The sequence below is a fragment of the Eschscholzia californica genome, unplaced genomic scaffold, assembly GCF_041429995.1.
Source record: "Eschscholzia californica isolate CP2 unplaced genomic scaffold, dmEscCali1.0.p SCAF_2, whole genome shotgun sequence".
In the NCBI taxonomy this organism is placed as follows: Eukaryota; Viridiplantae; Streptophyta; class Magnoliopsida; order Ranunculales; family Papaveraceae; genus Eschscholzia; species Eschscholzia californica.
The window spans coordinates 51,827,730-51,839,468 of NW_028238309.1; the positions used below are offsets into that span (position 1 = coordinate 51,827,730).

The following is an 11,739-nucleotide window of genomic DNA, read 5'->3' on the forward strand; positions in this document are numbered from 1 at the left end:
CTGTGCAATTCCGAAACCCTTCCTAGGGGTGTACTCAAGTTGAGCTGATGCAAGTAGTAAGGTGTTCGAGCTCCGCTAATATCTTTGTCTGTTTGGTTAAGTTCGAGCATGGTCGAGTAAATGTTCATTTTCTCGAACTCGAATCATATATGTTTCAAAAGAGATCGAGCTCGCATCGTTTTAAGCTCGTTGCTTTTAACCCTTTCATTTTAATCTTTAAATGTTTCATTAATTGTTATGAAAACTATTAATTACTGATAATGGTTGGTATTCTCAATGATTCATATTCTAATAATCTTTTATTGGTTGGTATTCCATATATTACGCTATTATAGATAGTATGTTATACAAGTTTCACGAGTAGCTCAGGATACACTAAAAAATGATCAAGCTCGACTCGGTATATATAAACGAGCATGATTTGTCAACACTTGGTTGCCCAAGTGGTTGAAAGTGTTAACATAAACTCTAAAAAGAACTTTGGAGGTCTAGCGTTCGATTCCCAAATGAAGTGAAATTCATGGTTTATTGAACTTGGGTTATTAAAGGTATAAATAATGTGATAAGTTTGTCGGGTTTTAGACCTCTTTCATGTTGTTGGGCTTTAGACCTCTTTTAAACTTAGGCGGTTATCGTGCTTATCACAGCTTCATGATGTATCAATGCCTTGTAACGACTAACGTAGATCGAAAACGAGCATAGTTTAAGGCTCGTGTTAAGCTCATACTCGTTAAATTTCGAGTCGAGCACGAGCAATTGTCGAGCCAAGCTCAAGCAACTCGTTATATGCTCGACTGAAGCACACCCCTAACACTTCCCATGTGGGGCTCCGGGGAACGTTTTCCGTCGTATTCGCGCGTTTTGGACCGGGTTCGGGCTTCTCGGCTGAATTCCCACCCCAGGAGAGAGTGGGAGTTTTTTTATTTTTCAAATCGACAACCGCAAGGAGGAGGGGAGCAAAGCAAGTGAATTGAGCAACTAACACTAGGGTTTATCTTTAGTCTCCAGTTTCTCTCTCAAATCTTCCTCAAATAGAAAAGTCGACAACCGCAAGGAGCCGAACTGCCGAGCAACTAGGGTTTTATCTTAAATCTTCACTCTCTCTCCCAAGGATTTGATTGAGCTTTCAATTTTGGAACACCCCAACATTAGGGATACTCAGGTTTCTGGTGAGTACTCGATACATGATTTAATTCTAACCACTTTGATATGTAATTTGTAAAAGATTCTGAAATCTGAACGGTTTGACTCATAGAGATCATTGATCCTTATTCCTCAGGTCTTAGATATAATTTTGCTTTCCCTTTGGGGGAATTACTGAAACCCCCACTTTTTCAATATGCACATTACTGACACCCCCACCTTTCATTTATAATTACAAAAACCCCCACCTTTTTGAATTTTTCCGTCATATTTAACGGAGTAGGGCCGTTAGTGAGGTGGAATGACCGAAAAGCCCATTTGTTAAACAAGCCCACCCTTTATGATTGCAAAAAATTGGGCGCCTTCGAGAAAACACGTGGGGGCAAATAAACTTATCTATCTTCTCCCACCAAAGCACGGGAGATTCACCATACCGAGCTGCTCCCTGCCGAAGGTTCTCTCTCTCTATCTCTCTCTTGTAATCCATTGAAGGTTCTCTCTCTCTCTCTCCCGGTACCGAGCACCTCCATTACTGAAACCGAAGGTATTCTCTCTTTATCTCTCTAGGGTTTTGCATGATTCCAGTTGTTGAAGTCTCTCTCTTTATCTCTCTAGGGTTTTGCATGATTCCATTACTGAAACCGAAATGCTTTGTAGTTCCAATTCATCTCGTGCCCCTTTTCCTTAACCTAGCTACAATTTCTTGTTATGATAATTACTTAATCATAAAAGATATACCTAAATTTTATTATGAACTCATCAATCTTATTACATTAACAGATTCATCACAATAGAATCTTCCATGAGAGGTGTTTGTTAAAATGTTTGAATGAATTTTGGTGGTCATAATTATATCATTTTGTCACAATAGATAAATGAGTGTTGCTGCTAATGGAATTTCAAATTTGTGATTGGGGGGAGGGGGGGAGTGTTGAATTTTAGCATTGTCTTGTTTCTGAAGTTTGAGCTTGTTTATCTGTAACTGTCATAGATTTCATATAATATGTCGAAATAAACGTGTACTCGTTTTGTCATTTGTCGTCTGTGGGATCTAATGTTATTTTTCAGGCGAAGTTTTTATATGAGCTTAAGCTGTGGGAAGAAACTTGTGTCCACTACATCGATTATGCAACTAGAAATAGAACCCTAGTTGTTACTGAATCTTTTTTTTTTCTCGTGCAAGTATTGAACCCTGATTGAGATGATCTCACTATTGTTTTGAATGCTACTAATCATTTTATGTCGAACTCTGGTTGAGATGGTGTTGTTACTATTTGATGGCTTATGTCGTTCTTGGTTGAACTCTGATCAAGATGGTGCCTCCCTTTCTTTGATGCTATCAAGTGGACTCTTTTAACAAAAAATAAGTCAAGAAAATATGTTTGGACAATCCAGCAGAGGACTCAAGGAATAGGTTCTTATTTAGAGACTGCATGGATAAGTTTGTACGAAATGGTTAAATCCAAAATATTGAGAAATTATGAATCAAAAAGCTATTCCTATCATTCTATTATAACAATTATACAATCCAATTTAAAACTTTTTGTTCTTAAAGCTTTATACAATTATGAAACTAATATATAAAAAATACTTATTCCTTATTTGTGAAGTACCTTCTCATGTGTTTGCTAGTCCATTAATAATAAGATGATGATTTGATAGGTTACCACCTTGAGGCACTAAATATCACTCCTCAATATACAAAGTATATACACACTCAACTATATATGTATCTATATGAAAGAGAGCCAATATATTAACTTAGAGAGAAATGACAGATGAAATAACTAAAACAAATAAGACTATACTTATATGAACTTTGACGATTAAGCAACAATTAAGCTGCAAACATATTCTACTAGGTCAGAATGTTGTACATAACTACTATATATTTATTTGTGTTTGATAGTTAATACTTCAAGATTCTCTAAATGAGCAAACATATTCTACTAGGTCTTAATTAAGCAAATTACATGCAACCTCAATAAAAACTAATTATTGTTTTTATTATTTTCCTGAACCTCATATATGCGAGTATGTGTATGAATTTTGTGCTAGGCTTGGTTTGTAATTTTGTCATATGTTGATTAAATGTAAGGTGGGGGTTTTTGTAATTATAAATGAAAGGTGGGGGTTTCAGTAATGTGCATATTGAAAAGGTGGGGGTTTCAGTAAGAGGCCAAGTTTGTTTAGAAAAGGTGGGGGTTTCAGTAAGTGTATTAGAAAAGGTGGGGGTTTTAGTAAGTTTATTATGAAAAGGTGGGGGTTTTAGTAAGAGGGGTAACAAAGTAATATTTAAAAGTATAAAGTTAAATCTAACAGAATTTTCAAAAAGGTGGGGGTTTCAGTAATCTGCATTATGAAAAGGTGGGGGTTTCAGTAATTGCCCCTTTCCCTTTTAAGACTATAATCAAGAAATTGAAGAGTCTTTGAGAATTGTGGAAATTGTTTAGGTTGTAGCCCAACTGTTTGATGGATGTCCTCTTGCAGACCACTTGAATGTTTAAAATTGCAAATTAAAGATTTCACTGTTCACCAGGTTGATGATTATGACTATGATTCTTACTTCCTTAGAAGTTATGAATCTTACATAAGTTCAAATTTTGTTAATTTGTTTATTTTCCTTTGACCATTGATGGTTATGATTTATGAATTATGATTCTTACTATCTTATAAGTTATAAATCTTAGATAAATTCAAGTTGTGTTGATGACTACATGTTCGTTTGTCGATTGATGGTTATGATTTATGAATTACGATTCTTACTTTCTTATGTGTTATAAATCTTAGATACAATCACATTTAGTTAATGAGTTGATGTTTATTTGTCGACTGATATGGTTATGATTTATGAGTTATTATTCTAAATTTCTTATGAGTTATGAATCTTAGATAGTTTTAAATTTAGTTCATTAGTTGTCGTCTTATTGTCAATTGACATTGTTTATTGATTCATTTTAGTTTATCTGTTTGCCGAGTGGTATTGGTTGATGTACGATTCATGTTTAAATTTTTTAGTCAGATAGTTTACATGAATTTGAGATGCATCGTTAAGAATGTGTTGTTAGCACTAGAAATTATCTTTAAATAACACTTTTACATGTATTACAATACATGCATCATAGGTAGAAACCTACTTATAGTGACTTCGTTAAAACTTTTGGCTACCGTGAAGTTAAAGTTTAGCCTCGTCTAAGTTGAGATCTCTGCTTCTGTACTTGAATATTAGCTCTGGATTCAACCAGATCTTTTGACTGTTTTAACCTACTTTTGAATATTTTATTTTTATGGCATAATCTAAAGTTTCTTAGTAAATAACTTGTTTTGATTGATCCTTTTTCTGGTCCCTGCTTGTGAATTTTAATTTTGTGTTGTTGAAGCATGAATGTAGAAATCTACGATTTGTTTCTTGCTCCAGTTTTCGTTTTTCTCCATAGTTTCTTATGTGATTTCTTATGAACTCAACAATGAGCTTATATAGTGCGAAATTCAGGTTCCGGAAATTTAATCACCTTGCCTTGTGAATACATAAAATGTTGGATGAAAGTAAGTTCAATTTGGAACTCCAACTTTGGGCACTTCGAATTTCTCGCGAGCACTGCAAAACTGTTACCCGCTTGCTTAACGGGTAATACTTCAATCTAATCTATTTGATCTCTCAAATATTTTCTTTGTGTTATGCGAAAGTCTGTCGATTTATTTATGGGTAGACAGCTTTGGCATGAAAATTATGGCCTTATATTTTTTTTCTAGAGTTCGTCTTTAGTTTGTTCTGTTTTTGTTGTGTTGAGTTTACTTCAATGAACTATTTTTTTCTACATTGAGTTCAATTTTGTCTGGCAAAGTGATTAGAAGTTTGGGGGTTTTATTTTGGGCATTTTGGCTATTTATTCAACAATAATAGTAATTTATATTATTAAGTACAAACTGTACAAGTATACCGTATACGGGCGGGTCAGAAATAGTTCAGAAGACCCCACAATCACCTCATTGTGGAAAAAATAGCCGTTCACTAAAAAAGAGTACTTGTAAAATCCCTGAAAAAGATTGATCGTATCAAATTCTTGTTTCAACCCAAGAATATGCCAAGTGAGTATGATCACCTTAATGTTCTCTAATCTATCCCATCTCCTCTGAAGATTGTCTTATTTCTTGTTTAAAAATACACCATAATATTGATCTGTCCTGATAAAAAATTATTACTTTTCTGATTTCTTTTTCCTTTTGCAGATACTTACTAGACAAGTCACGTGTCAAGCCCGTCACAGAAGATCCATTGTCTGACAAGAACCGTTTTGTGATATTATCTGAACAGATTCAAAATTCCGGTAAGTAGTCTTGAAAATTTGTATTGAGGAGCTTTATATCGGTACAAGTACTGGATGATCATGAGGCATTTATGTCTTTTCTATAAATTTCAAAGAGGAAGCTTGATGCTAGTTACAGAAGTCAGCAACATGTGTTGGTTACTTTCATTAACAGAGCTGGCCCTGGCCCAAAGCGAGCAATGCCTCGCTTTGGGCTTCCAAATTTTTGGGGCCACATTTGTGAGGGCGCCTATGAAAGATTCTGCAAACAAAACGTTTTAAAACTTGTCCATCCGTAACCAGCATGAGAGCCCTCACACTCAAGATGTGTTGGCCGTGTAACTTCTTCTCGTTCATTTTCAACAAATGGACCCCACCAAAGTATACAACTTTTTCAACAAATTAACTCTAGCCTCTTGAGTTTTAACACATGTCTATTATATAACAGGTAGTCTTTGTGCATCTCTTCATTCCATCTCCACTTCTCACTTCTCTTTTTTTTGTCGAGAGACTTCTCACTTCTCTTTAGTTCATTATTTTTTACCCAGCTTGGCTTTTTAGTTAAGTTATTATCTATTACAATATTAAATATTCGTTATTATTTTTGAAACTGATACAACATACATAGGTTTTAGAATATATGTAGCTTTACTTTTTATACGCAATATAGTTAACAAAATTTTAAGTTCGATAAATTTTATTTTATCCTAGATAAATCTAAATGACCATCTTTGTTAGCTATCCATTACGCTGAATCCAACCAGGATTTAATTGGTAAAAAAGTATATTATGTATGTGTTTTTGAATGAAGGGAAAAATATTTAGTTTCTACTTAGGTTTTGTAGGATGGCCTCGTGGTCGACGTAAGTTCGTGAGGACCTAAGGTGAATTTTGAATTTACAGATAATACAAGGGGGCCTCAATTTTGGACTTCGCTTCGGGCCACCTAAAAGTGGGCCTCGTGGTAGACGATGAACACTCTTTGGGCTCGTATTAAGACGTCTTAAAGAACCCCTTGGCTTCTTGAAAAGCATACTTTCGTGAAGTGGTGCTTAACAATTATCATGATTGGTTATTATAAAAGGATCTAACCTCATTAGGGTATCCCAGTGTTATTTTGAATTATTGATCAATATTCTCTTCTTTTCTCTCAAAGCAATGATGATCTGGGGACATTTATGTGTCTGTGAGTTGTCTAGTTTAGTTTAGGGGTGTTGGGCTGGGTTACTCTGCGCAACCTAATCTTTGAGCTTGATTCAAGATTTACATGTATTTTGCGATCGGAGGGTGGTTGTTTTATATGATACACAGATAGTTTGATCTAAAAGACAGACAGAAGAGGGGGCATTTCGCTAGTAGAGGCAAAGCATAATAAAAGAAAGTCTGCCGACATAACAATAACATGTATTTGTGAATCGTGACGATTGATTCAAAGCAGATATATTGAGATTCATGGTCATTTTCTATAGCATTTTTGGGTATTGTTGCTCTTAGTTGACTTCTTACTTGTGGAATTTTTTTCTTGATATTAAACAGACTTATCTGGTATCCCGCAACAGACTCTTGATGCACTGAATAATGTGTGTAAAATTGAAGTGGTACCCTATTCGTTGACACTAGGGTACTCCTATTGGGGTGCAGGTCGGTGGTACTATATTTTGATATATTGTTTTCGTACTTTTTTTTTCTCCAATTGATTCGGTTCCACTTTTCTGTGATTATGCATGTGGTTGCATATGTTTTGATTGCTTTCCAGATGTTGTTATCCTTTCTATACATGTTTCTGAAACAACAAATTTTTCGTCTTAATCTAGATCATGTTCTAAAGCAGATATTGCCTCCTGGAGTTGAGGTACCTTCATCTTTTGAGACAATAGTTAAGTACTTTCATATGTTATACTCATTAGTTTTTGCATATTTAATCTTCTTTGAATCTTCTAGAATTCCAAAGGTCTTCTATATGAACGGATTTGCATATTATATGGCTTATTGGTGAAGTTTTCTTACAATTGTGGATTTTGTGTTTCAGTTTATACAACTGAAGGGTCTCCTTAGTTCATGAACTAAACTAACAAGTTTTACTGTTCATGCAGGTCATGTTGCTCATCTAAACATACCTGGTAATTTGCTTCCATACAAGGATGTCATTGCGAAGGTTATCTATGATGTATGTATAAGCTCTGCCATCTTTTTAGTTCCATGCCTATGCTAACACTTATATTATTATTATTATTATTCGTTGTTTAATCTTATAACACCAAAGATATATGTGATTATATTTCATCATGTTTGAACTTCTTTTAGTTAATTCGTACTGTAATTTAGTTGCTAGCTCCAACAGGATACCAGCTCTAACAGCTGCTAAGAGGTGGCAAAGAATCCCGCTGAGCTGTCTGGCTCGGTGCAAAACCAGCCAGGTAGTAACAGTTGAATTGGATGATTTGTTAGTGCTGGTCTCTCTATTCATGGGAGTCCATAATTTTGAGTCATAAATATTTCTTCTGATAGGTCAAAGTCCAAAGTAAGCTAAAAATTTGTGTGGCCTTTGGCCAGGCTGACATTGCTACCACCCAATGGTTGCAGTTGTTGTTTGGACTATTGGCTTACATTCTGATCTTGATGGCTGGACACCTAACCAACTTCATCTAGGAAAGGTCTCTTGCAACCTGTAGATTGTTATGGTATTCATGATTGTAGGAACAACAATTTTATTGCAGACCTTAGCAAAGATAATAAGTCTTCTCTTGATCCTAATTATCTTTCACAATAATGATGCTATAACCCCACAGTCCCACATGTGTGTAGCATATTTTGTTGTTTGATTGCTTCCGAAAAATCCTTTCCTGGAAGTGCCTAATTCCATTGTTTAAAGATCGTTTTTTATTTTTACAGAAAAACCAGCCAAGAATCAAAACTATAGTTAATAAAGTTGGGACCATCACGAACGAGTTTCGTGTGCCGAAATTTGAAGTTTTAGCAGGGAAAAAAGATATGGTTACAGAAGTCAAGCAGTATGGAGCAACATTCAAGCTCGATTATGGCTTGGTCTATTGGAACTCAAGATTAGAACATGAGCATATTAGACTTGTTTCTCAGTTCCAGGCAGGAGAGACCATCTGCGACATGTTTGCTGGTATTGGCCCTTTTGCGATTCCAGCTGCCCAAAAAGGATGCGAAGTGTTCGCCAACGACTTAAACCCAGATAGCATACGTTACTTAAAGATTAATGCTGAAATCAACAAGGTTGATGATTGCCTTCGTGCGTACAATATGGATGCAAGAGCATTTATTTCTGACTTATTGACAGTGCCTGTTTCTGATACTAAATTGGAAACTGGAGCTCCATGTCTTAAATCTTGTGATGGAAACAAATCATCTTTTAAAGGGGAAGCAGATCCTGGGAACGGAACACCTACAGGTAAAATGTGATTCTGCAGATAGATTTCTTTGATAACTATATCTAAACTTTGTACCGTAACTTATCTTTTTGACACGATTCATTTAAGTTTCAAAAAAAAAAACTTTATCTAAGTTCATATGCTCTGCAGTGGGCACGCCAGATGACTTCGTTAACAGCTCCAGTAGTGAAAATGGAAAGGAAGGTTCATGTACAAATTGTGAGGTTGTTGTTGCTTCTAAAAGACCCTCAGAGAGTTGTACCGAAGGTATTACACACCCAAGTTGGCTTGTGCTTATGGTGGTTCAACTTTTTATAATTTGCATGCTGACATGAAATTTGTTCTGATGTTATATCATATTTGATTAAACGGGAGTAAATGGGGTCACTCCGCACTTGAAGTAAATTATCTAGGAAATGCTGATATAATGTCTCTGTTCTCGTGTTTACTCGTGCAGATTATATAAGTGGGGATAATTCTAGTATTGCTGTTCCAGGTAGGAGCAAGGGCGGCAAAAACAAAAGAGTGAAAAGCTCAAAGTTGTGTAATACTAAGACCTGGGAACATGTTGATCATGTAATTATGAATCTTCCTGCTTCAGCCCTGCAATTTCTTGGTAAGTTGATATTTGTTAAGGTTCATTGTAGTTATAGTTTGTTAGTGTTGCAGTCCATATATACATCTCGGTTTTGATGTTAAATAATCACTATCCTAGTCTTAGATTGTAATACCGTGGGAACAGGTTTCGATGTTACAGCTCCCATATTAGGATACCATATAAAAGCACCTGAATATCATTGGTTCCTAAATCTTATATTTAAAAAAGTAAACTTTCTATGTAGATAGTTCCTGTTAACGCTGTTTAGGAAACCAGGAGTTGGGATATAATATGGGTAGTGCTGAAAACGATCAATGTTGAAAGCTTGGTTTTCTAGATATCTATAGTATTATCCTGGTGGCTGATATATTAGTAATTCTTTTAATAAGATATTTCACCAAATATTTCTTTGATGATATATTTCATTAAATCTGTATCTGATGTGCAGATGCATTTAAGGGTCTTATCAGGAAGACACAATGGAAAGGACTGTTGCCTTGGATTCACTGTTATTGCTTCATTAGATCGACTGAAACGCAAGAATCCATAATATCTGTAAGTTTTCTTTTGTTAGACCCATCCTCAAATGTATTATATTTGAAAAGCTTTCAAGGCTCCTGATTTAAGCTAGCTTCAGAACAAAGTTCATAGTCAGTAATTAGTATGGCAAATGACAATCATATACGTTATCTCAACTATTTGGTGATCGCAAACATGAATAAATATAGTTATTAACTAAATTTTCCGGCTTCCATTAGTTGTCTGAACTGGAGCTTCCTCTATACTATTGATACCTAGCTAGTGCTCTCATTCTTGATTATAGTTATAAACTAATTACTTTTTTTCTTCTGTTTTCAACTTTCTTATAGGAGGCAGAGTCTTATTTGAACGCCAAGATAGAGAACTTCATATTTCATAGGGTTAGAGATGTTGCTCCAAACAAGGTAAAAACTAATTACCCAAATTTTGACTTGCATACTTTCATTTATGTAATTTGTGGTGAAGGAATTCATACCTTGGTTAATGATAAATTTCCCTATGAAGAGTAATTGCTTGTGATTAGATTTACCACACTTCGGTAAACCAGAACTAAAAAGAAAGATATACAAGCCTATAGGCCGCGTAAGGCAGCTGTAGTCACCAGTTTATATCCCGCTAGTAAAGCTTTCAATCGAAAGCCAAATTTTGGAGTAAGAACCACGATGATTCTTTGAACAGAGAAAGAACCACAGAGGTAGATGGTCAATTTGATCTCTACAATGTACACTTCCACAGCTATATAGGCGGACTGTGACTGTGAGGTTGTCTGATTCTTGAGTGCGATAATCACTTCAAGGGTTCTGAACCAACCTCTACCCGCCATTCGGCAAATGGTTGATCGAAAGGATAGGGGTTATGTCAAAATGACGAGCTGGGGCAATAACAAAACCGATATAATAATTGCAGTTATGCTGTAGATGTTTTAGATACCCGCCACCATAGACAATAAAAGAATGCTACTATACTAGTTTTCTTCAAGTAATTATCGTTTACTGTCCTTATATCTACGTAATGTTCCAATTTTCTGAGTTCTTGTTTGACGTTGCAGGCAATGTTCTGTTTGAGTTTTAGACTGCCAGAAGAAACCTGTTTTAACGAGACTGTCTAACGACATAGGTGTGTGCTGACATATATTAACTTAAACTCCATCTCGAAAGTGATATTTCATAGCTTTCTTTGGTTGCAAACGCAAAGCTCGCTCATCTCCCCGTTAAGGTGCAGTTATGAAATGAAATTGAGGTGCAGAGGAAAGGTTGCAACTGGATGTATTGAAATCGGGAAAAGAGAGAAGATATGATTTGTGTTGCTTTTAATCATATCTCTTGATTAATTAGTTTTTTAGCAAGAGTACGCAATAGTGACTAAACAGGTTGACAAACACACGGATAATGTGTGATTTAAAGCATTTTGTTTTGATAGATTTACGGTTGATAGTTGAAGTTTTGTGGTCGTCCATCTTTTGATTCATTTATTTCAAATTGTGCTATTTTTATGGAAAAATTACAGTTCCGTCCTAAACTGGGCTACTTTTATGGATGAAAAATCACCAAGGAATATGATATTTTTCAGGTAATAAGTATTGTAGAAGATGAAATTTTTTGGCCCATCTTGTCGAAAATTAATCCGTTTTCGTTGCTATATGCTGTTTACTTTTTTTTGTTGCATGTGGCTGATATTTTTTTCTTCTTTTTTAGGTTGTGTTTGTTTTTTTTTAATGTCTGAATCTGAATTGGCTGAATCTGAATTGGCTGAA

At 35.3% G+C, this 11,739-nt stretch overlaps 1 protein-coding gene across 7 annotated transcripts; it reads left to right on the forward strand.

Annotated features, from left to right (window-relative positions):
- Positions 1 to 1,029: 1,029 nt before the first annotated feature.
- Positions 1,030 to 11,504, forward strand: LOC147558854 (S-adenosyl-L-methionine-dependent methyltransferases superfamily protein). 7 transcript variants are annotated; one of them, XM_086660573.1, is made up of 12 exons: positions 1,030 to 1,407; positions 4,625 to 4,771; positions 5,374 to 5,471; positions 6,987 to 7,091; positions 7,265 to 7,325; positions 7,542 to 7,617; positions 8,343 to 8,868; positions 8,999 to 9,115; positions 9,306 to 9,464; positions 9,895 to 10,001; positions 10,316 to 10,390; positions 11,035 to 11,504. In XM_086660573.1, the coding sequence occupies exons 2-12, from the start codon at positions 4,677 to 4,679 to the stop codon at positions 11,092 to 11,094; spliced, it is 1,479 nt and encodes a 492-aa protein (XP_086516699.1). In that variant the 5' UTR covers positions 1,030 to 1,407; positions 4,625 to 4,676; the 3' UTR covers positions 11,095 to 11,504. The 7 variants fall into 7 exon arrangements, with proteins under 7 accessions (XP_086516699.1, XP_086516698.1, XP_086516696.1 ...); XM_086660572.1 differs by having other exon boundaries at positions 1,111 to 1,169; positions 4,637 to 4,771; XM_086660570.1 differs by lacking the exon at positions 1,030 to 1,407 and adding an exon at positions 1,574 to 1,687 and having other exon boundaries at positions 4,637 to 4,771.
- The last annotated feature ends 235 nt before the right edge of the window (positions 11,505 to 11,739 follow it).